The sequence below is a fragment of the Gilbertella persicaria genome, assembly GCF_025201335.1.
Source record: "Gilbertella persicaria strain CBS 190.32 chromosome Unknown B0P05scaffold_45, whole genome shotgun sequence".
NCBI lineage: Eukaryota > Fungi > Mucoromycota > Mucoromycetes > Mucorales > Choanephoraceae > Gilbertella > Gilbertella persicaria.
Window position 1 is genome coordinate 68,179 of NW_026252006.1, and position 21,745 is coordinate 89,923.

General features: G+C 37.2%; 9 protein-coding genes across 9 annotated transcripts; 6 read left to right on the forward strand and 3 right to left on the reverse strand.

Moving 5' to 3' along the window:
* Nucleotides 1–506: 506 nt before the first annotated feature.
* Nucleotides 507–1,272, reverse strand: B0P05DRAFT_556519 (uncharacterized protein). Its single transcript, XM_051579914.1, has one exon. It carries the CDS (start codon nt 867–869, stop codon nt 657–659), a length of 213 nt encoding a protein of 70 aa, XP_051431396.1. The 5' UTR covers nt 870–1,272; the 3' UTR covers nt 507–656.
* Nucleotides 1,273–1,390: 118 nt separating this feature from the next.
* On the forward strand, nt 1,391–2,597 carry B0P05DRAFT_556521 (uncharacterized protein). The gene has a single exon (XM_051579915.1). The coding sequence runs from the start codon at nt 1,520–1,522 to the stop codon at nt 2,528–2,530; it is 1,011 nt and encodes a 336-aa protein (XP_051431397.1). The 5' UTR covers nt 1,391–1,519; the 3' UTR covers nt 2,531–2,597.
* Nucleotides 2,598–2,713: 116 nt separating this feature from the next.
* On the reverse strand, nt 2,714–5,193 carry B0P05DRAFT_590499 (ribonucleoside-diphosphate reductase large chain; the record flags this gene model as incomplete). Its single annotated transcript, XM_051582812.1, has 3 exons — nt 2,714–5,029; nt 5,092–5,123; nt 5,175–5,193. The coding sequence occupies 3 exons, from the start codon at nt 5,191–5,193 to the stop codon at nt 2,714–2,716; spliced, it is 2,367 nt and encodes a 788-aa protein (XP_051431398.1).
* A 90-nt stretch (nt 5,194–5,283) lies between these two features.
* B0P05DRAFT_556524 (uncharacterized protein) lies at nt 5,284–6,615 on the reverse strand. The gene has a single exon (XM_051579916.1). It carries the CDS (start codon nt 6,570–6,572, stop codon nt 5,427–5,429), a length of 1,146 nt encoding a protein of 381 aa, XP_051431399.1. The 5' UTR covers nt 6,573–6,615; the 3' UTR covers nt 5,284–5,426.
* Nucleotides 6,616–8,864: 2,249 nt separating this feature from the next.
* Nucleotides 8,865–16,059, forward strand: B0P05DRAFT_599417 (uncharacterized protein). The gene is made up of 6 exons (XM_051583204.1): nt 8,865–9,903; nt 9,950–10,832; nt 10,887–11,259; nt 11,310–11,793; nt 11,855–12,404; nt 12,462–16,059. Exons 1-6 carry the CDS (start codon nt 8,912–8,914, stop codon nt 15,906–15,908), a joined length of 6,729 nt encoding a protein of 2,242 aa, XP_051431400.1. The 5' UTR covers nt 8,865–8,911; the 3' UTR covers nt 15,909–16,059.
* Nucleotides 16,060–16,303: 244 nt separating this feature from the next.
* B0P05DRAFT_556527 (major facilitator superfamily domain-containing protein) lies at nt 16,304–18,319 on the forward strand. The gene is made up of 4 exons (XM_051579917.1): nt 16,304–16,638; nt 16,695–16,750; nt 16,822–17,957; nt 18,002–18,319. Exons 1-4 carry the CDS (start codon nt 16,422–16,424, stop codon nt 18,195–18,197), a joined length of 1,605 nt encoding a protein of 534 aa, XP_051431401.1. The 5' UTR covers nt 16,304–16,421; the 3' UTR covers nt 18,198–18,319.
* A 752-nt stretch (nt 18,320–19,071) lies between these two features.
* On the forward strand, nt 19,072–19,876 carry B0P05DRAFT_556528 (uncharacterized protein). Its single transcript, XM_051579918.1, has 3 exons — nt 19,072–19,281; nt 19,341–19,807; nt 19,856–19,876. The coding sequence occupies exons 1-2, from the start codon at nt 19,130–19,132 to the stop codon at nt 19,735–19,737; spliced, it is 549 nt and encodes a 182-aa protein (XP_051431402.1). The 5' UTR covers nt 19,072–19,129; the 3' UTR covers nt 19,738–19,807; nt 19,856–19,876.
* On the forward strand, nt 19,838–20,469 carry B0P05DRAFT_245744 (uncharacterized protein). The gene is made up of 2 exons (XM_051573321.1): nt 19,838–20,052; nt 20,112–20,469. Exons 1-2 carry the CDS (start codon nt 19,938–19,940, stop codon nt 20,402–20,404), a joined length of 408 nt encoding a protein of 135 aa, XP_051431403.1. The 5' UTR covers nt 19,838–19,937; the 3' UTR covers nt 20,405–20,469.
* A 144-nt stretch (nt 20,470–20,613) lies between these two features.
* Nucleotides 20,614–21,739, forward strand: B0P05DRAFT_556531 (chorismate mutase). The gene is made up of 5 exons (XM_051579919.1): nt 20,614–20,762; nt 20,809–20,937; nt 20,989–21,010; nt 21,061–21,290; nt 21,343–21,739. The coding sequence occupies exons 1-5, from the start codon at nt 20,687–20,689 to the stop codon at nt 21,666–21,668; spliced, it is 783 nt and encodes a 260-aa protein (XP_051431404.1). The 5' UTR covers nt 20,614–20,686; the 3' UTR covers nt 21,669–21,739.
* The last annotated feature ends 6 nt before the right edge of the window (nt 21,740–21,745 follow it).

The window sequence follows — 21,745 nt, forward strand, 5'->3', positions numbered from 1 at the left end:
GGACTTGGGAATGGATGTATTGCCTTTCTTTATTTGAATAAAAGAGAAAAAGAAGTCTACAGCTTCAACGGATATAAAAAAGACTACTGATTAGTTCTAGTTTATCTTGTAACAATGAATGATAGATTTATCATTTTCATCATTTCATCTTACATATATATATAAATGCTGCTAAGAATCACATTTCAACAATTATTCCTTGCCTGATCCGTATCATTCATTGCAAAAAAACAAAAAAGACCAAAAATGCTACTGAGCACAAGCATTGCCACTTGAAAATAAAACACAGTTCCACAACAAATCAAGATACTTTTACTCACTACACAAAGTTGTCCTTCATGTGTGTCTGGGATCTAAGTGTATATAAAAACCTTATTTTTTTTCTTTCTGTACTACTCCCCCTCAGCCATTTGACACAATCAAATCGAATGCCGATGTCGGAACCTCAATTTACATTAAGGCAACAATTGACATTGTAGTCCTAGTTCTCTCTTTCCTTTTAGTCAAATAATTGCTGATAGACGAAATAACAACAAAAGCATAATTAATAATATTAGAGTATTTAACGTTTTCTATTTCTCGCGATAAAGTTGATCACGAGCACTTGTTCATATACAACACTATATTAAGCACAACTTGAGCAACTGCTTTCCCAGTTATCGAGTCATATGAAAGCACAAAACACCGGGTATCTTGACCATGAATCTCTGGTGAGAGTGCTGTGATGAAACAATCTCAATGACTTGGTTTAAACAAGGTTGAACACGAAAAAAAAGCGTAAGAACGTGGTTATAAATAAATGCCATACAAGTATACTGGCTTGATCGGAAAAGAAAAAGAGCAGGATAACAATTTAAGAGCAGTAGCATCTATCTAATGGTTTTTGACTTGATTATGATTAATTGAGTCTAGTATGGACGGAATTATAAGGCTGCTCTCGTTCTTTTTAATCTTCAGAAATCAACTTACAAAAAGTTCAAGGCTCTCATGTTTTCTTGATGAGGATCTCTTGGAAAGAAAGGAAATGGTATTCTCTATCAAAAATAAACATTGTGCGTTTTCCTTCCATGTATTTTATAAACAAAATACTTTTTTTAGACACAAACGAAAGCAATTGTAAACATATACGATTCAAAATTAGAATGCTAGCTTAACTCAACTAGAATAGCATTAAGAAATAAGATGCGCTTGGCATTGTTTGAATTGACATCATTGAATAGCGGATTCGAAAGAGAGTGCTTTGTTTTCTATTTTAAGTTACCAAGAAAGATTCTTTTTAGTTTATGCCAAAAAGGTAACACTAGCTACTATTTCTGGCACGGCTCTCTTGGTTTGGTAGCAGGTATTTTTAGCAGCACCCATAAAAGGTAAAAATGCGGCTTGGCTGTTATTTTTTGAAGATCTATAAAGGCGTTATAATACATTTTGAAATAAAAAAGTAGAAAGCTCTCTTCCTTTTTTTTTATCTTTCCTTTTAAACAAGTCATCAAAGGCACGAGGCAAAAAATAAAAAAAAAATATGCTCAGTAAACAAGAAGAAGCCTGGGCAGTTTATGCAGCCATCTTTTTATTCTTTACAATCATTTTGACACTTCGATGCCGAAACAATGTATTTTTGATTCCATTCGCTGTATTTGGCTTCCTGGTGACTCTCGGAAGCATTTTTCTTACTACTTATCGCAAGGACTATACCACAGCACTCGCATCAGGCAATATGGCCGGTGCTTCAGAGGACCATTACTGGATAAGCAAGAGTCTTGTCCTTAGCTTCTTACCTGCTGCATCTGTATTGGTTTTTGGTGGTATTATGGAAGCTCAGTTGATCTTTATCCGTCATATTGCTGCTGCTATCTATAATAGAGATCATTGGGGAAGTATGTATCTGCGTGATCCTGAAAAGCAAAGACAACCTCCTAGAAAGAAGACACCCTCATTAAGGCCTTGGAACTACTGGACAAGTCTGCTTCTCTTAGTCTTGTTTACATTGATTGCTCTCTGTTCCGTCCTGATAGAAACTATCATTCCTGTCTCTGAGACCTCAAAGAACTTGTCTATTGCTATCTGCACTACTGTTCTTTGTGTGATTGCCTGGTCTAACGTAAGTCTGATTTGGTATACAAGTTCTCTATCTATCAAGCACATTCGTATGATACGACAAAACCGTGATGACATGTTGTTTCTGCGTATTACTCCCATCTTGTTCTCAATTAGTTTAATGGGTATGGTTCTCTTGACCTGGCTCTACTTTGCATCCGTCACAATACCCTTACCTGCTTGGATCCTTTTGGAATCCCTTTTGGTCTATTGTCCTTTGGCTGGCATCTTGGTGATGTGTATCTATACTGGTAAAATCAAAAAGATGGGAAGACAGTATGGCGCTGAACCTGCACAAAGAAGCTTTAATAACACTCCTCCTAAATACGCGACTGTGGTGCCTGAAACCGAATCTTCTTCAGAAGATGAAAAGAAGGGAACAACTTCCCCTCCTCCTCCTGCTTATCAACCAGATCAAAGCCATCATTACCATTAACCTTATTTAATATTCTTTTATCCCTCTTTCTTTGTAAATATATAGTAATAAAGCGAGTTTATAGCTAAAGTCTAAGAATGATTTGAATAGTTTTATTGTTTAAAGTGAGGGGGGGGGATTAAAAGAGAAAAAAAAAAAGGCGTATATACAACATAATGAAAAATAATAATAATGAGAATTTGTTTAACCGCTGCAGCTAACACAGGCATCTTTGTTGTCAATAGAGCAGACCATATCAGCCATGTTATCTTCTTCAGTCTTCTTCTTTCTGTATTCACGTAGTGACAATTGATCCACAGTGAATTTGATGGCGTCGACAGCAGGACGAGTACGCAAATAGTACATACCCGTCTTCAAACCCTTTTGCCAACCATAAAAGTGCATACTTGTCAATTTACCAAAGTTAGGTTCTGCAATGAAGATGTTTAAACTTTGACTTTGATCAATAAAAGCACCACGATCAGCAGCCATGTCCAATAAGGTGCGTTGACTTAATTCCCAGACAGTCTTGTAAATATCCTTGAGCTTTTGAGGGATACCGGGAATATTTTGGACTGAACCACCATCAGACATGATCATATTCTTGACGTCGTCGTTCCACAAGCCCATCTCGACCAAGTCCTTTAAGAGCCAAGGGTTCACAATTTGGAATTCACCAGCAAGAACACGACGAGTGTAGAGGTTGGAAGTATAGGGTTCAAAGCATTCGTTGAAACCCAAGATTTGAGAAGTAGAAGCAGTAGGCATAGGAGCAACCAAAAGCGAGTTACGAACACCATGTTTGGCAATGGTTTCCTTAAGCTTGGCCCAGTCCCAGAGAGAGGTAGGGGTTACATCCCACATGTCATATTGCAAAATACCCTTAGAAACAGGGCTTCCGGGATAAGTTTCATAATGGCCGTATTGTTGAGCAAGTTCGCAGGAAGCTTCTAGGGCAGCATGGTAAATAGTTTCGAAAATTTGGATATTGAGATGCTTGGCTTCAGGGGAATCAAAAGCAAATTTCATCAACATAAAAGTATCAGCTAAACCTTGAACACCCAAACCAATAGGACGATGGCGCTTATTAGAACGTTCGGCTTCAATCACAGGATAGTAGTTGACATCAATAATCTTATTCAAGTTCTTGGTAATCACTTTGACAACATCATGCAACTTATTGAAGTCGAAACTTTCACGGTTGACAACAAAGGTAGGCAAAGCAATAGAAGCCAAGTTACAGACAGCAACTTCATCAGGACTGGAGTATTCAACAATTTCTGTACACAAATTACTGCATTTGATAGTACCCAAGTTTTGTTGGTTACTTTTACGGTTACAAGCATCCTTGTAGAGCATAAAGGGATTACCGGTTTCTGTTTGTGCTTCAAGAATGGCATACCACAACTTTTGAGCTTTAATGGTTTCTCTTGCTCTTCCTTCCTTTTCGTATTTCTCATAAAGAGCAACAAATTCATCGCCCCAAACATCACAAAGACCGGGAGCTTCATTAGGACAGAACAAAGACCATTCACCATTGTCACGGACACGCTCCATAAAGAGATCAGGAACCCAAAGTGCATAAAACAAGTCACGGGCTCTGATTTCATCTTTACCAAAGTTCTTTCTCAAGTCTAAAAAGGTAAAGATATCAGGATGCCATGGCTCCAAATACATGGCAAAGGCACCTGGACGCTTGTTACCACCTTGATCGACGTAACGAGCAGTGTTGTTAAACACACGCAACATGGGCAATAAGCCGTTAGAATAACCATTGGTACCAGCAATGTAAGAACCATTAGCACGAATATTGTGAACATTCAAACCAATACCACCAGCAGTCTTGGAGATTTGAGCGCAGATCTTGAGTGTTTCGTAAATACCTTCGATAGAGTCTTCCTTCATGGTCAATAAGAAACAAGAAGACAATTGAGGACGAGGAGTACCAGCATTAAACAAAGTAGGGCTGGCATGGGTAAAGTAACGTTCAGACATGAGATTATAAGTCTCAATAGCAGCATCAATATCGCTACCATGAATGCCCACAGCAACACGCATAATCAAATGTTGAGGTCTTTCAGCAACTTTGCCATTGATTTTGAGCAAATAAGAACGCTCTAATGTCTTGAAACCAAAGAAGTTATACTTGAAATCACGATCATAGATGATAGCAGAGTTGAGACGTTCAGCATTAGCCATGACAATTTCGTAAATGTCTTTGGCAATCATAGGGGAAAGCTTTTCTGTTTTGGGGTTAATGTAATTGTATAAGTCTTCAACAACTTGGGAAAAGACCTTCTTGGTTTCTTTATGCAAGTTAGAGATTGCAATACGGGCAGCCAAAAGTGCGTAATCAGGGTGAGTTGTGGTCATATAAGCAGCAGTTTCGGCAGCAAGGTTATCAAGTTCGATAGTAGTAACACCTTGATAGACACCAGAGATAACCTTTTGAGTAATAGCAACAGGATCAACATAGTTCATATCCAAACCATAACAGAGTTTGTTGATTCTGGCGGTAATCTATACACATTAAAAAAAGGGGGGAAAGGTCAATACACCATATATAAACGCGACTTATTTACCTTATCAAAAGCGACTCTTTCACGTCTACCGTCTAATGGTTGGTAGATTTAGATAAAGACACACATATAAAAGTAACTTATACCTCTCTTATAGACAAACATGGGCATTATTTAGTTTTTTTCAAAAAGGAAGAAGAGAAAGAGAAAAAAAACTCAAAAAAAGAGGAGAATTGTTTGATTTATAATGGACGCGTAAATTTTTACTTATCCGATAGCGCGCGTTTTTTTTACGCGTCTCTTTTTTTTCAACAGTCCCTTTTACTTGTGCAACACGCGCTTTAAAAGAAATGGTAATACAAGCAAGCTTTTTCATTTTTCATTTAAAGTTATTTTTTTTAGACAGGTTGAGATCTATAATGTGCCAAATAACTTGTGACAGTTCGACAGAAGTTTTGTTTAGCACCTTCGGACATGACCAAATGGTGCTCTTTTTCGAAACGTTGAACAACTTCCATAGGATCATCATTGGCATACACAGCCAAATTAGCATGAATGCCTTGTGTCAATTCAATGTTAAAGTTAACACATGGTGTATCAAGACGATGGTGAATGAGAGGAGGTTGTTGAGTGTGTTTTTCAGGCTGTTGTTGAGGTTGCTGTTGAGGTTGATTCCATTGAGATTGGCTAGGAGGGGCAACAGATGCAACTGCGGAGGAAGAGGCATATTTAGAAGCTGCAGATCCAGAAGATGTCTTGGTGAATCCAGATCTATTTTGAGGAGGAACAGCGGGTGCTGGTGGTTGTTGTTGAGCAGGAGGCTGCCATTGTGATTGTTGTGGAGTAGGATGCTGCCGTTGTGATTGTGATTGTGATTGTTGTTGTTGTTGTTGTTGTGATGGTGGTGGTGGTGCTTGAGTTTTCTGTTGAGGTTGACTCCATTGTGATGGTTGACTTCGAGTAGGGGTAACAGGAGTAGAAGCAGAAGTAGGAGCATATTTGGAAGCACCTGTTCCATTGGCATCACTAGAAGGTGATTCCCAGAAGGGTGTAGAAGTAAGTTCAGTAGAAGCCCAGGGACCAGAAACGATAGCTTCTCTTCCACGATAAGCTGAGGAAGAAGGGGGTTTCAATGAAGAAGATGGTGGGGGTCTTCTCTTAGGGGTTGGAGGAGCGCTTGATGGTGGTTTAGGACCCTTCTTTCCACCCTTCTTTTTCTTACCACTTGTGCTTGGAACAGGTTTACCCAAACGTCTGTCAATGATGTATTGTTCGTCGATAGGTTGAAAGTTTCTGCCTTTACGATGAAGCTGACCACTACCAATACCACCTTCTTTTACCTTGATATTAGGATCAATTAAAGATTCCCAACCACTAACAGTCAAGTTGACATTGGTTGTACCATCTGCTGAAATAGTTTGATTACCCCAACTTGTGGCTTCAATAGGAGCGTATTCAGAGTCATCAGAGTACTCGTCTTCGTCCGAGTATTCAGAATGAACGCCATTCCATTGATTTGCGCTTGCAGTTTGCCAGTTAGACATTCCTTATATTTGTTTACGCGTAAAAAAAAAAAATAGGGATAGCCCTCAAGCAAAGAAAAAATGAAATTGAATTTTGGCGGGCAATATGAAACTCAGCACAAAAAAAAATATAGAGCAAATCAGATCAAACGATCTATCGAAATTCAGGAAGAGGATCCATCTGTTTCAAAGGCTGTTGCGTTGTATGGCGTACCTGATTTAAGTACGCAGAGGTTATTCATTGAGTCCAGAAGTGATGATAGCTGTATGGTTGCAGGTACAACTCTGAAATTAAAAACATCAAAGCCCAAAAAACTTTTCCTAGAACAAAAAAAAAACCCCCTCCTCGGTTGCTCCTGAAGCCTTAGACAGAAAAAGTAAAAAAAAAAAAAAAATAGTTGTGCTTTTTCGACTGAAGATGTCTTCAAATTGATTCAAATGTGAGATGCTGGTGTATTTAATACAACATTCTTTTTCTCTAACTGCTATCATTTTCACTTATTTTAGTCTATCTAATTTATTGGCAACAAAAGAGAAAATATTCAAGCAAATAGAAGCTCTTGAACTCAAGTACATGAAGACTAAAGTTTGATAAACTTGTAGAAAAGATCAAATAGGACACATCGACAATCAGCCTCAAGAATTGTAGAAGATAGAACTGAGTGCCCCACTTTATGTTGGGATAGATGCTCAACTAAAAAATTCAGGATAATTTGTTACTTTTACTCAACGCTTATTCGCTTGAATATGTCTTTATACATTTTGGTTTCTTTATTGTTTCTTTCATTTCTCACATTAAAAGGCAAATGTTACTCTTCTTTTCTATTTTGACACTACTATCTTGTTCAAAGACGGCTTTTGTTCTCTTCTATCTATTGCTTGGGGATAAGAATATTTTATGGAAAACTATTTGACCCTCATATCTAAATAGCTGGCAAATTTATGCGCTCGGCCAGAGAAGCACGCATATCCATATAATTAGAAAAAAAATGAGCGTAATAACTTTTTATTTACACGTCTTTTACTAACTTGTTCAATGGTTGTTTCAAGGAAACACTTCATCCACTCCAAAAAGCGGAGATTTTTGAGAGAGCTTATCGTCATTGAAGGAAGCATTTTGTGAAAAGTAAAGCCAGCAGAGAAAAAGAAAAAAGAGAGCGAAAAGGGTTTGTTTAAAGGAAGTAGAAAGAACATTGTAGAATGGAATTAAAAAGAGAGAGGGATACTTTAAGACTAATAGAAATTATGTTTTCTTTTTGGAGTGGACAAAATGCTCGCCCTTGTTAAAGTATGTCACCTCTTACAATTGTTGATTATACATGTGTTGCATAAAGCAAGAATATTATAATACAAATAAACAAATAGCTCAAGACTTACTACTTTAAGAAATTTTGGCGTTCAAATCATAAAAAAGGTAAAACATGCTCTCTTACTGGTTGCGCAGACCTATGTATATTCTACTGATCACTGAATCAAAAATCAAGAAATTGCCTCTATTGAAGCAATAAGGTATCCTGTGTTTCTATTCTAGACTCTATTACAGCAATTAATAACATATATCTTATCATTCGTTTTTGATCACCCAAAATATCTCTGCCTAAAAAAATCTGAATGGCATTGAAAATTACTACTTCCTGAGTACTTGTAGAAGATATGTTCAGATTTGATTATATTTAAAATGATTTTTATTATTATTGTTGTTGTTTATGAGCTCTACAACGAAACACCGTTCTAACACTATCTAAAGAGGATACTGATAGTCTCAATGTACTTAGTAAATTTTTGATTCCCCTCTTTATCTTTCAACAACCTAGTTTATTCGTTATACTTTAAATTGAGCAAACGAATGTTCTGATCAGCTACTTTATGAGCAAAACAGCTGTCAATCTTCTCTTGGTTTCTCCTCTCTCTTTTCTTTGTAAATTTCAAGTCTTTAGTGTACAAACATACACAGCGATTTATATCGAAACAAACAAAAAAAAAGCGTGCTTTAGCTTCTTTGAATCTGAGAGAAGCAACCACTAAAACTTGATTATCTATTATTTAAAAAAAATTCATGCATTCTTGACATTTGTTTCGTCTTAAAAAAAATAAAGTTCACCAAGCCATTGTTTATTTTTCGCATAATCAATGCGAACCCACTTGTGGCCCAAACAAAAATGGCGTTCATAGTCTTTTTTCGGTCCTCCAATTCATTTCTTTCTACAAACAATACAAATAAACTCCTCATATTGAACTGTAATACAAAACCATCATTTTAGACTTTTGAGCCGAAACCGCAGTGGCGACTAAAAATAAATAAAAGTGGACCTTTTTATTTTTGTGTTTTTCGGTATTCTTTTTTTTTTCTTCTTCTAATCATGCCAAATGTGTCCTCATTGAAAGAGGCATTTGCAAGAGCCTCTACTGTCGAAGATCGAGAATCTGTCTTGAAGAAACTCGCTACGCCTAATACCGATGATGAAATTTATTATCAAGGACTTGTCTTGCTTCAAAAAGTCTATAATGAAGTCATGAAACAACCAGAGCCAAACAAACTTCGTGAACCTACTCTAGTTGAAAAGGAACTTACCATGCAAATGCGACAGCATTTGGACAGGTTTACTACTCATGATGAAAGATTCCATAACCTTAATACCCGATTCCATCTCTTGATTTATCCCTTTGACACGGAAGCTTCTATTAATTTCCTCAAAAAAGAGCTTGAGTTGGATGCATTAAATGCTATAAAAAAGCCCGAACAAGCTACACCTATCACATCCAATAAATCAACTGCTCCTTCGGTTCTAGATCCCAAGATTATTGATGGGCAATCGCTCTTGAAAGAAAGCTTTGCCTCCTTTTTTTCTCCAGATAATGATGATATTGATGTCGAACCATTAGCTTTCCCTCACTTGACTTGTTGGGATGATCTGTCTGATCATTTGCAATTGGCTCTCTTAAAGAAGATTGCACTCTTCCCTTCCGAGCATATCTTTGGACCCGAGTTAATGCGTATAGTTGCTCGCCTTTGGCAACAAAACAGTCAAGAATGGCAGTCTGGAACCGTGCCATGTTCTAACTTTACTTTGAAGCAACTGGATCATCTCATCGATGCTATCCCTGAAGTGGTACTTCAACATGACTCGTTTATTCAAGCATATTTCGATAAACTCGTACCTACCGGATATCAAAACCAGTCTCTAGACTTCTGGGATGATTGTGATCATGTAATGGAAGATTATTTGACGCGTTTGCAAGCCTTTGCGGAAAAATTGCCTTCCATATTTAGTATGTTCAAATCCAAAGTCATGTTTCATCAACTGCGTATGGATATTGTAAGAGAAGAATTTGATCAAGATAGGTTTATTAGGTAATTTAAATCAAACAAACCCCCCATTTGCTAACATAAATAATAGCTTCTTGTCTATGATTTCAAACAAGGGGGTTACTTTCACTTCTTTTCGTCCTCTTCGTGGTCTATTTGGTGATGATAGCACTTTCTCGCCTGTTCCTTCACGTTCATCTATCTTTGAGCATAACAATCCTGTTTTTTTCCCACCTATTCCGCTCTTGGGAAATTGTGAAATTGACGAGCCAGATAGAAATTTAGTTATCAAGGAATACTTAACTGGTCTTATCAAGCAAAATAAGCTTTCCGTTACTATGGAGAGTCTTGGTACATACCTTGACTATCATAACTTTTTCAAGCCTCTGTATGCACATATTATGCTAACTACTTTGACCAATAAACAAGAAGAATGGGTCAAGATGCTAGATACCTCAGCTTATGAAAAACTTGTACATGAAAGCATAGTCAGCTTCGCCCCTTCTACTCTGTATCATTCTGTCAGACGCAAGCCTTCTGATCCTATCTTGCTTTCCATTCGAACGAAAAATATTTCTCGTCTCTCTATTCGTGTATTTCAAATTGATAGTGAAAACTATTGGCGATTGAACGATAAAAATGAGCAAGCAAATGACAATATGTTTGACTTGGATGGTCTATGTCCTACATTTGAAAAAGATGTAGATTATTCAAATGAGTCTGCTCTTAATGTCAAAACAACTACTTGGAAGTTTGGTGGTCAAGATGGTATTGCATCAGAAGTCTTTGAAGGCCGTGGTCTTTGGGTAGTCGAATTCGTAGGTGGACAAGGTCAGTGTCGAGTAGTTGTACAAAAGGGTTACTTGAGACATATTGTGCAAGAAACCTTGGCTGGTCACATTGTGCGCATCTTGGATGAAGAAAACAACCCATTACAGCAAGCTCAAATCTGGTATAATAACCAATACTATGAGGTAGAATAATTAGTTTTCTATTAGAATGTGTATCAAGTCACTAATGAAAAATAGGCTGATGAATCAAGCAATATCTTGATTTCGTATCTTCCAAATGATACGCCACCCAAAACAGGCAAAATGATCTTAATTTCTACTAAGGACGGCTTTTCTGAAACTGCAACCTTCCATCATTTGTCTGAGACGTTTAGTTTGGCAGCAGATTTTTATGTAAATCCTGAAATGATCTATGTTAACAAAAAGACAACTGTAGTCGTTCTTCCGAGATTGACAATCAATGGTACGACAGCACCTGTTTCGTTGTTGCAAGATCTTTCGCTTAGTGTAGAATCGACTGATTCAAATCAAGTCAAAAATAACTCTGTTTGTCAAAGTATGAACAAAGAGCTCAATTACATTTACTTTGAATTCCTAGTACCTGATCAATGTAAGTTCAAATGCTAGTTTGCATGTCATTTATATATGTATAATCTATAGTGAAATCATTGCGATTCAATCTTGAAGTCAAAGTTAAAGGACTGGATGATACTTTTCAAACACTTAATGTTCAACATACCATTAATTATGACTCTCCTGTCAATGCAAGTGGTACTCCTGCAAGCATTCATCTCAGCAAAACAACTGATAACAGATTCTTGCTTTACGCTTTCGGAAAGAACGGTGAAGCCAAAACTGATTATGAAGTCTCGCTCAAGTTCAAGCATGCCTTTGTGTCTCGTCCGATAGATACGCTTTTAAAGACAAATGAACAAGGTTATATCGACTTGGGCAAGTTGCAAGACATTCAATTCTTTGAACACTACACGCCTCAACTTGGTTACAGGCAATGGAAAATACATAGGAACATGCAATCAATTACACCTCAGACCATCTCTGTACCTACAGATACAGACTTTAAAGTAACGTGTCAAGATGATCTATCTGAATCACTTTGCTCACTCTATAAGGTTGGCTTGTTTGAGTGAGTTTTATCTTTTTTTTTTTTTTTTTTGTATTTGACATGTATACTAATATTGAAGTAGTACTTTGATTGAACAAGTAGATAGTTCCATCACGAAGAAGAGGAACTTTATACATGTTAAAGGCCTTCCAGAAGGCGAATATATGCTCAACATGATATCTTTTGATGGCAGTATCAAATCCGTGAAATGTATTGTGATCAAGGGCAAAACAAATACCAAGGAACATTTCTGGTCTGATTGGATCTTGGGAAGTAACACGTATGTCAAGTACAACAGCGCTATCCTCAGAAAACCACTAGCTATCGCAGACACTGTTGTTGATAAAGATAATATTACTATTTGTCTCGAAAATTGGTCTCCCAAAGCCTTTGTTATTGCGACCACAAGTACCTTTATTCCTACCTATGATGAAACTTTAGCATCTCGATTAATGTCATACCGCTTCTTATCTTTTCCTTTGGTTCAGAACATCAGCGATATTTTTACACGATCTGTATTCTTGAACGATAGAAATATTAGCGAGGAATATCAATACATCTTGAATCGCTCCAAAACTGAAAAATGGGTTGGTAGTACTTTGACAAAGCCCTCTTTGTTAATGTATCCCAAGGTAAATGGAGAACAAAGAAATAATATGTCATTATTTACTCATTATTTATATACATAGAAAAATGCAATAGCAGGAACTTATACAAGGGATTGTCCTACTTATGTAGGAAATCCTATGAGAAATTGCATCCTAAACCATGGAGAAAAACTGTTTGCTCCTAAATTTTTTGGTGGCGCATTGAATGTCAATAATGTTAGTGATGCAAGCTTAGCATTCCTTGACCATCAAACACCTATTGTTGTTATTCCTGCTTCTAGCGGCACTATCAATCTTCGTCGTGAACAATTAGGATTTGGTGGTCAGCACTTGCAAGTCGTTGTCGTTTCAGGAGATCAATTTGTCTATGAGCAAACTTTGATAGACAGCAATCAATCATTGCAGTACAAGGATTTGAAGCAATCTTCAACAGCCAACATACCTATTGTTCATGCCAAATTAATCAAAAAACTTCTTCCAAATCAGGACTTGACCCTCAATACACATGACTATGCAGTGATTGATAGTTTTGAAAAGTTGTTTGATGTAGTCAAGACGATTTCAGGCCAAGGCGCTGACTTTGTTGCTGAATTTGGCTTCCTCAGAAACTGGCCTAACCTCAGCCTTGAGAGAAAATTGGAATTGCATCAACATAAAGTATGCCATGAATTGAACCTATGGCTCAAGAAGAAGGATTGTCAGTTTTTTGAACAATATGTCAAGCCTGCCATCAAGAGCAAAATTCAAAAATCATTCATGGACGTGTATCTTACAGATGGAGATATATCTTCCTTTTGCTGTGATTTGTATCAGCTTGAACAACTAGGTGTAGCAGAAAAAGCTTTGTTGGCAACTGTACAGCCAAAAAAACTCTTGCAAGCAATCCTAAAAAAATTCAAGGACTCGTTCGATAGCAAGAAATTGAACAGTCGTTTCGATACGATTTTTGATACTATTTTAGCTGGTAGTGCACTTGATTTGCCTATGATAGCAGAGGATGTCGAAACGGAGCAAGCTTCTTTATCAATGGCTTTTGAGGCAAATGTTGATCATTCTCTTCAATCTCGTATGGCTCCTAAGGCTATTAGTACTCCTGCCTTTGGTTCAGCTTTTGCATTTTCCTCTCCTGAAAATAATGAAGAAACTTATAATGTAGAGACTTATGATAGTGATGATCATAATTCTGACAAAAGCGAAGAGCATGAACAAGAAGACGAACAAGAAGAAGTAGCAATGCTTGAAATGCGTGAGAAATCCAGGAAGGAAAGAAAGGCTACTTATAATTTTGTTGAAAAGACAAGTGAATGGACTGAAACTAGTTATTATGGCGGTGTGCTCTCTCTCACGTTGAAGCAATTCTGGATTGACTATTTAGATAATTTTGACAAGAAAATTCCCTTCTTATCCGAGAACTTTATGCATGCTCTTGACAATATTAGTGAAATCTTTTATGTTTTGAGTCTTACTGATCTGCCATTCGCCTCACAAACTGACTGGGCTATAGACAACAAGGACTTGGCAAGAGGCTTTACTATTACTACAGCTAATCATCCTATCATTGTCTTTTGTCGTACTCTAAATGAAAGCAAAAAGCTTTCCACAATCAATAACAGCCTCATGCTTGGGCAGGACATCTTTGTTTTTGAAGAATCAACATCCATCGATTCCAATGAATGTATCAAGGTTGACCCTTCGACTCAAACCTTGCGCCCTCATGTTGAATACGGTCATCACTTAGTTATCAGTAATGCATCTTCCAAGACTATCATTTGCCAAGTTACTACTCAGATTCCTACTGGTGCTGTCCCTACCCAAAATGCGTCTTATTGCAAATCCAAGACAATCTCCATTAATGCTTATTCAACTTGGCATGAAATTGTTAGCACATTTTATTTCCCTGACCAAGGTGAACACGCACTTGTTCCTGTTACAGTTTCCTCAGTATCTGGAGACCGACTTCTAGGAAAACTCAACTCAGTAACTATTCGTGTTGGAAGTCTTGAAGTTACTGCCTCAGATCCGGATGATATTGGTACCTATTCATGGCCAACCATAGCCAGACATGGTTCAAATGCTAGCGTGCTTGCTCTCCTTGAAAAGCATCGTAAATTGGAAAAGCTAGATTTGGCTCTGATAAGCTGGCGAATGGTTGATCGTGAATTTGCTCGTCAAGTGTTTGATGTGTTGACAGATCGCTGCTATTTCTTAAAAGACTTGTGGAAGTATGGTGTCTATCATCAGTTTAGCGATATCATACAAGACTTGATTCAGTTCGAGGGCAACCAAATCATGTCTCGTATAGGACATGTATTTGAGTCACCTTTGCTCACAAAAGATGCGTTATTCCGAGGCGAACAATTGGTCCTTGACTACTACCCTTTGATCAACGCACGCGCACACTCATTTAAGCCAAACACGCATGAAATCTTGAATCAAAAGTTCTATCGACAATACGACACTTTCCTTACTTACCTCTCTTTGAAGAATACTGCTCCTACAAAGCCTGATCTTGTCACACTAGCCCTATACCTGCTGTTGCAAGACCGCATTGGTGAAGCTCAAGCTGTTTATTCTCTTATTGAGTCTATCCAAGATCAAGACACAGAATGTCAAGTACAAGTAGATTACCTAAATGCCTATTTAAAGACACGTGTACCCATCACAGAAAACTTGAAACAATTAGACCTTGAATCTATCAAACAAGTCGTTCAAAAATACAAGGACTTTGGTGTTTTGAGATGGCGAAAATTGTTTTCTAACTTGTACGACTTTGTGCGTGAAGTAGAGCAGGGTGTGCTTGGCTTCTCTGATAATTCAGCAAAGAACGCACGCATTCAGTCTGAACCTATTCTAGAATTTGAAATCAATCAGCGCGACAAAGAACTTGTTGTACAGTATGCAAACGTAAAATTGATTGATATCAAATGCTACGAAATGAATATTGAAGTCATGTTCTCCAATAACCCTTTCATGGGTAACCATTTCACAGATCACGACTTTACATGGATTAAGCCTAGCTTCTCTCAAACAATCGAGTTGCCTCAACAAGTTGCGCCTGAACCAGACGAACAAGATTTTGATGTGATTGGTGTTGGACAAATCAACTCGCTTCAGACGGCCAGAATTCCCTTTGATAGTAATAACAAGAACGTTTTCATTGAAATCACTAGTGGTACAATGAAACGTCGCCATGCTCATTATGCCAATCAAATTAGCACTCACATCTCTGAATCATTTGGTATCGTTCGTGTCATGAGCGAAAAGACAAAACGTCCTTTAGCCGGTGTCTATGTCAAGGTATACGCTCGTTTAAAGCAGGGGTGTACTGCAAGCTTCTGGAAGGATGGTTATACAGGATTGAATGGTGTTTTCGACTATATTGGTGTAACTGGAGGCAATTCTTTAATGGGTGATCAGCAGTTAGATCTTGAAACGTGTGTGAGAGATCGTATTGAAAAATTTAGCATTTTGGTATTAAGCAATGAAGAAGGTGCTGTTGTAAAAGAAGCCTATCCACCACTTGGTTAGTTTTTCTTTTTTTATACAAATAAAGTTTATTCTTTATTGGACTAACGTAAACAAATCATCTTTATTTGGTAAATTTGTTCAGATAAAAAAAACTGATGTTAACTCCATTTTATCTAATTACACAAAATAAAAAGAACAGTATGGTTATTATCAAGCAGGTCTTATTTTTAGTAAGCTGATACTACAATAAAAAATAAATAAGGAAACAAAAAGATATCAGATAATCAACAATAGAAAAAAAATCTGATATGATAAAAAAAAAAAATACATAATGATACAAGGAAAAGATTTAAAATAGTGTGGTCGTCAGTTATCGAATCAATTTTGTATTTTTTACCCGTACTAATATCCAATAATGTTACTTTTTAGAGATCAGATAAATTTTTACTTCCAATCATGATCACTTTTTGTGCTACTCTAAGACATGTACGCACACACACACACAAAAACTATAAAAGATCTGATTAGTTTAAAATTTTTCTCTTTCTTTACTATTCTTTCTCTAACACTACCATGTCTGCTCCGAATGAAAAAGTAGCTGTCATGGATGATGTTCATTCTGACAAATACACTTCTAGTGAAAAGGCTTTAGATGAAAATCACAATATTGATAGCAGCAATGCTAGTGAGCATACACCTTTATCAGAACAAGAAGCGGGTGATGCTGCCTTGGCTAATGCACCATGGCAATATAAGCTCCTTGCTCTCATTACTGCTTTGCTATTTCCTTGTAGGTTTGCTCGCTTATCTGTATATCCAAGTACTAACATCTCTCTCTCTTTTTAGTGGGCGCTCACTTTTCACAAAGTGCTCTCAGTGCTATGAAAGCCCAGATTAAATCGGTAATATTACACTTTACAAGCATGCTGTGTAACGGCTGCACACAGAATTAGTTTACTCATTAGTTACATAGAATTTGGTTATTAACAATACACAATATGGTGTTCTTTCTTCCTCGGTTTCAATTATCAACACCATCTTCCCTATTGCTGGTGGTATCTTTGTTGATATGTTTGGCTCCATTTGGGGTACACTCGGTATCAATTTGGTTGTAATTATTGGTAGCTTGTTGACAGCTATTGCAGCAAAATATCATTCTTTTGGTTTAATGGTCGCTGGTCGTGTCATTTTTGGTATTGGCTCTGGTCTCATTGTGACAATGCAAGAATCTATTTTGTCTAAATGGTTCAGAACCCAAAATCTTTCAATTGCTATTGGTCTCCAGCTCTCTATCAGTCGTCTTGCTACATTTTTGGGTACCTTGGTCGCTAACCCTATTGCAGTATCAACAGGTGACTGGGTATGGGCATTTTGGCTTTCTTTTATCATTTGTTGTTTCTCTATCATAATGAACTTGATATACGCCGTTATTGTAAGACACTTGCGTCGTAAAGCTATTGCCGAAAACCATTCAAAGAACGCTGCTGCTGGTATTGGTGGATTGATGACCAAGGAAGAAGTCAAGAACTTGAAGCGTCGCAAAGCTTTCCACTGGAGAAGTGTGTTCAAGTTCCCTATTTACTTTTGGCATATTCTTTTGATTGAATTTATCTTTGCTGCTGTCTGGTCATCTTTCCAAACCATCAGTACTGAATTCATTGAGCTTCATTTTGGTAGTACCAAAGTTTTAGCTGGTTACACTGCAAGTGCATCTCAATCTGTTCCTATTGTGGCGACCCCTATTTTAGGTATCATCATGGACCTGTTTGGTCTTCGTATTTCTATTTTAGTTATCTCTGCCATCTTCTTGATCCTCAGTTCTTGCTTGCTTGCCTGGACTTATGTCAACGCTACTGTAGGCATGGTCTTTTACAGTATCTCTCTTGCTTTCGGTCCTATTGGTATGATTACTTCAATTGGTATGATCTTGCCTTCTGATTACATCGGTACTGGTCTTGGTATGTACAAGGCTTCCAACAATATTGGTACTACAATCCTTGATATCATTGTGGGTGTTGTTCAAGACAAATCAGCTAACCAAAGCTATAATGGTGTCATGATCTTGTTCTTGGTACTTTCTTGTATTGGTTTACTCTTGATTTGCGCCTTGTGGGTACTCAGTTCTTCTTCCTCGACAATCTTCTTGAAATGAGACGTTCTAAGCGTTTGTTACGCATGAAAGAAAAGAACGATCACGAGGTTAATTTGAACAAGCAAGGTTTAGATTCCTACAGTGATACACCGGTCAAGCGTCAAAACTATCTTTTCCTTGGCATTTTCATCGTCTGCTTACTTGTTGCTTGGGTTCTTTTCTTTGTCTATTCTGCCACTGGTAGAATCAGTGCTTAAACACTGTCTCTTTTAAAAAAAACATTATTCATTATGTTGCATTATTCTCAATCTTACTGTAATAATACCCCAACTCTTCTCAAAAAATATACGTATATCCCAATTCTTGGCTAATAAAAACCTTTTTTCAATATCTTTATATAATAAATACTATGGACTCTCTTGCATTGAATCATAAGAATACAAAGCCTAGCGTATTATAATGGAACAAACTGTTTTACAGTGCAAAACATGCTGAAATCAATGGTGAAGCATACAGTAGTTGCTCAACTTGCAATAGGTAATGTTACAGTAGCATTCATTTTGAAAAGAATATTTCATATGATGTCTTGAGGTTGTTAGTCCTTGTGCTTTTCTTTTATCCTATCTATGTTTCTAGTTTTATTTTTACTGACCTTGCCCTTGGATTCTATATAAATATATATATAATACTGTTTTGACTTGAATTTGCTGTCTTTTTATACTCCAGAAGTTTACCCATGCATTCCAAAGTTTTACTGACCTAATCTTTTGTTTTCTTCATTCATCACAGTGTTCCTAATTGTAATTTTTCTATTACAAATACATAATTTGTTTACTGGTTATGCTGTTATATATTATCATAGCATCATTGAACAATAGTTTGCCCATTCGAGCAGAATCTGACTTCTCGTTCTACGGCAAAGTCAATGAACTCGGATCTTGAAAGAAAGAAAGAAAGAAAAAAAAAGTCAAATAGTGCTATATTTAACAAACATGCAATTCATGCCTTTACAAGATCAAAACAAACTTTAGTGACAGCAATACAAATACGAGGAAAACGAACATTAGGGGACCTATATCCCAAAAAAGAGAAAGCACCTTCTGTTGTGTCACCCTTATCCTAAAAAAGATACCCTGAGCCGCTGTTTATTTATTTACTTATTTTTTCCTTCCTCTTCTCGTTTGTCATTATGGAAGCCTTTCTAAGTACCTTACCGCCTTATGTTCACGAGTTTTTAGACAAACACCCACCTACGGATGTATTTAACTTGTTACGAGAGTTGATATGCTTTGCTGTCTTGTATTCGCAAGATCGAGAAAGAATAAACCAAGCAACCGAGGAGTTTCTTAAAAAAGACAAGACCAAGAGGACCAGGTAGAGACAGAATATCCATATGATAGGCAGCTGTATTTAATCTATAGGCAACAGATAGTTAAGGAGGTTCATCACCAAGAAGAAGAAGAGTTAGAGCATGAAGCTGTCGTGCCAGGCATAATGGATGCAATCAAAGAAGAGGAACATGAAACAGAGCCAATCGTAGCGGAAAAGCCAAAGTTACCTAATACATTTCCAGAATGGTGGGGTCACCGTGAATTTGAACCACCAAAGAAACAGGAAAAGAAGCCAGCGGAAGCTTCAGTAGAACATGCGACTGTTGTTCATAGCAACACAACTTCAGCTACCTCTACACCAGTGACTACACCACCCCCACCACAGCAACAAAGTCATGCTACGACTTGGATATCATGTAAGAAAACATCGAGTTCAGATCGATTTCTGAAATTAACATGGTATTAGGGGATAACAATACACCAGCACAACAAGACGATAATGATCATTATCATTTCCGTTTAGAAAGAGCAAGAAGGTATAGATACATGCATCTAGCAAATTTAACTCAATAACTTCTGTATAGTCAAATCATACCCGATCTTAGAAATTATGACGAAGATAAAGCAAGCCATTCTCGGGGAACAACTAACCCTAAACGTCACTCGATGAACATAAAGAATTCAACATCGCCTTTAGTACGATCAAATACAAGCACACCACGCTCGACCAAAACTGCATCACCACCACCTACAGTCAAAAAAACTACACGTCGACTTTCAGGTAATCAGAATTATGCATTGTGAAATATATATATATATATATTAACCGTGATCAACTAGCTGCTGTATGTGATTCTCCGGTATCAACCACACAAAAACCAGTGAATTCACCACCTACAAGAAGTGCATCCTTGGCATTAAAATCACCTCGACCCAATGCTGCTATGCGAGCAAGAGCAGAACATGCAAAGCAGCAGCAAGAAGAACTTGAAAGAAAGAAAAACACGCCTCCTCCAGGTTCTTCTATGAGTCTCAAGTTAAAACAAAGAGTGAATTCAGGTATCGATTGGGATACTATCAAAAAAGAAAGAAGAAAGACAGTTGCTGAACAGCCTAATTCACAAAAGAAATAAAAAGGTTACACCTGTACAAGTGTATTTCTCTCTTGTTCCTGTGTTACTTGATGCATAAAAAAAACACCTTAAAGATATATACTTGAGCGGAATAATCGGTGAAGGGGTGGGGGTGAGTTTTCAGCGAGAGAAACAATGACTCACAGTGCATTTGAGCATCCGATTGAAAAACCTTATGTTTTTCATACTACTTTCTTTGCCCTTTTTAAGCATCCGATTGATTTTTATGTTCAGACAACTTGCTCCCTCTTTTATTTTCTTCTTCTTCTCCTCCTCTTCACTATGGCAGCAGACGGCCCCTATACACTTGATAAGTTACGCAGTACTTTAATTCGCTTAGAAGACACCATTATTTTCGGTACGCATCATGCATTAAGATTCATTCAAAACTGATCCTTCTATAGCCCTTATCGAAAGAGCACAGTTTGGTTTGAACTCTTGTATCTACGAAAAGGGCGCTTTGGAGTTCAAAGGTGCTACTGGAGAGAAAAACTTTTTAGAATACTTTTTATGGGAAACAGAGAAAGTGCATGGTAAATAAGCGACATTTATCTTGATCCTTGTATTCACATCTTTTCTTTTAGCCAAAGTTCGTAGATACACTAGGTACAGTATACATTGCGTATATGCCTATACTAATCCTATGAATACAACAGTCCTGATGAATATGCCTTCACTTCTCCATTGCCAGAACCTATTCTTCCTCCACTTGAATTTGATAAATTTTTAGAACCCAATGACATTAATATCAACGATAAGATCATGGCAGCTTATATTAAGGATATCGTGCCTGTGATTTGTAAACATACAGACGATAAAAATTATGGTAGTTCTGTTACAAAAGATATTGAAGCACTTCAAGCATTAAGTAAGCGTATTCACTTTGGTAAAGTTATACATCGATAAAAAAAAATTTTTTTTACTTATGTATTTGACAGGTAAATTCATTGCGGAATCCAAGTTTAGATCCAATCCTGAAGAATATATTCGATTAGCTCTGATAGAAGATAGAGAAAAAATTGATGAGCTTTTAACAAACAAAGCAGTGGAAGCTCAAGTATTAGAAAGACTTCGCAGAAAGGCTCTTGTATACGGCCAAACATTAGATGAAGCACAAGAAGGCACAAGTAAACATTTGCGTATTCCTGTTGAAGCTGTAGTTGATCTCTATCAACGATGGGTAATTCCTCTTACCAAGCTTGTTGAAGTAGACTACCTTATTACCCGAGGCAAAGAAGCCCATCTTAAGAGAATACCACAATAATTCCTAGGAGCCCGAGGGAAAGCAGAAATAAACAAATTCGAATAAACAATAATACACTCATTTGCCTTTTTCTTCTC

Excerpts from the sequence above, each read along its gene's own strand:
- B0P05DRAFT_556521 (XM_051579915.1), top strand. The coding sequence starts at position 1,520 with ATGCTCAGTAAACAAGAAGAAGCCTGGGCAGTTTATGCAGCCATCTTT.
- B0P05DRAFT_245744 (XM_051573321.1), top strand. The coding sequence starts at position 19,938 with ATGAACATAAAGAATTCAACATCGCCTTTAGTACGATCAAATACAAGC. Across the intron at positions 20,053-20,111 it reads AACTACACGTCGACTTTCAG|CTGCTGTATGTGATTCTCCG; the intron begins GTAATCAGAATT and ends GTGATCAACTAG.
- B0P05DRAFT_556527 (XM_051579917.1), top strand. The coding sequence starts at position 16,422 with ATGTCTGCTCCGAATGAAAAAGTAGCTGTCATGGATGATGTTCATTCT. Across the intron at positions 16,639-16,694 it reads TACTGCTTTGCTATTTCCTT|TGGGCGCTCACTTTTCACAA; the intron begins GTAGGTTTGCTC and ends CTCTCTTTTTAG. Across the intron at positions 17,958-18,001 it reads TTACTCTTGATTTGCGCCTT|ACGTTCTAAGCGTTTGTTAC; the intron begins GTGGGTACTCAG and ends TCTTGAAATGAG.
- B0P05DRAFT_556519 (XM_051579914.1), bottom strand. The coding sequence starts at position 869 with ATGCTACTGCTCTTAAATTGTTATCCTGCTCTTTTTCTTTTCCGATCA.
- B0P05DRAFT_556528 (XM_051579918.1), top strand. The coding sequence starts at position 19,130 with ATGGAAGCCTTTCTAAGTACCTTACCGCCTTATGTTCACGAGTTTTTA. Across the intron at positions 19,282-19,340 it reads ATAAACCAAGCAACCGAGGA|GCAGCTGTATTTAATCTATA; the intron begins GTTTCTTAAAAA and ends TCCATATGATAG.
- B0P05DRAFT_556531 (XM_051579919.1), top strand. The coding sequence starts at position 20,687 with ATGGCAGCAGACGGCCCCTATACACTTGATAAGTTACGCAGTACTTTA. Across the intron at positions 20,763-20,808 it reads AGAAGACACCATTATTTTCG|CCCTTATCGAAAGAGCACAG; the intron begins GTACGCATCATG and ends ATCCTTCTATAG. Across the intron at positions 21,291-21,342 it reads AAGTAAGCGTATTCACTTTG|GTAAATTCATTGCGGAATCC; the intron begins GTAAAGTTATAC and ends TGTATTTGACAG.
- B0P05DRAFT_599417 (XM_051583204.1), top strand. The coding sequence starts at position 8,912 with ATGCCAAATGTGTCCTCATTGAAAGAGGCATTTGCAAGAGCCTCTACT. Across the intron at positions 11,794-11,854 it reads TATAAGGTTGGCTTGTTTGA|TACTTTGATTGAACAAGTAG; the intron begins GTGAGTTTTATC and ends ATATTGAAGTAG. Across the intron at positions 12,405-12,461 it reads CTTTGTTAATGTATCCCAAG|AAAAATGCAATAGCAGGAAC; the intron begins GTAAATGGAGAA and ends TTATATACATAG.
- B0P05DRAFT_556524 (XM_051579916.1), bottom strand. The coding sequence starts at position 6,572 with ATGTCTAACTGGCAAACTGCAAGCGCAAATCAATGGAATGGCGTTCAT.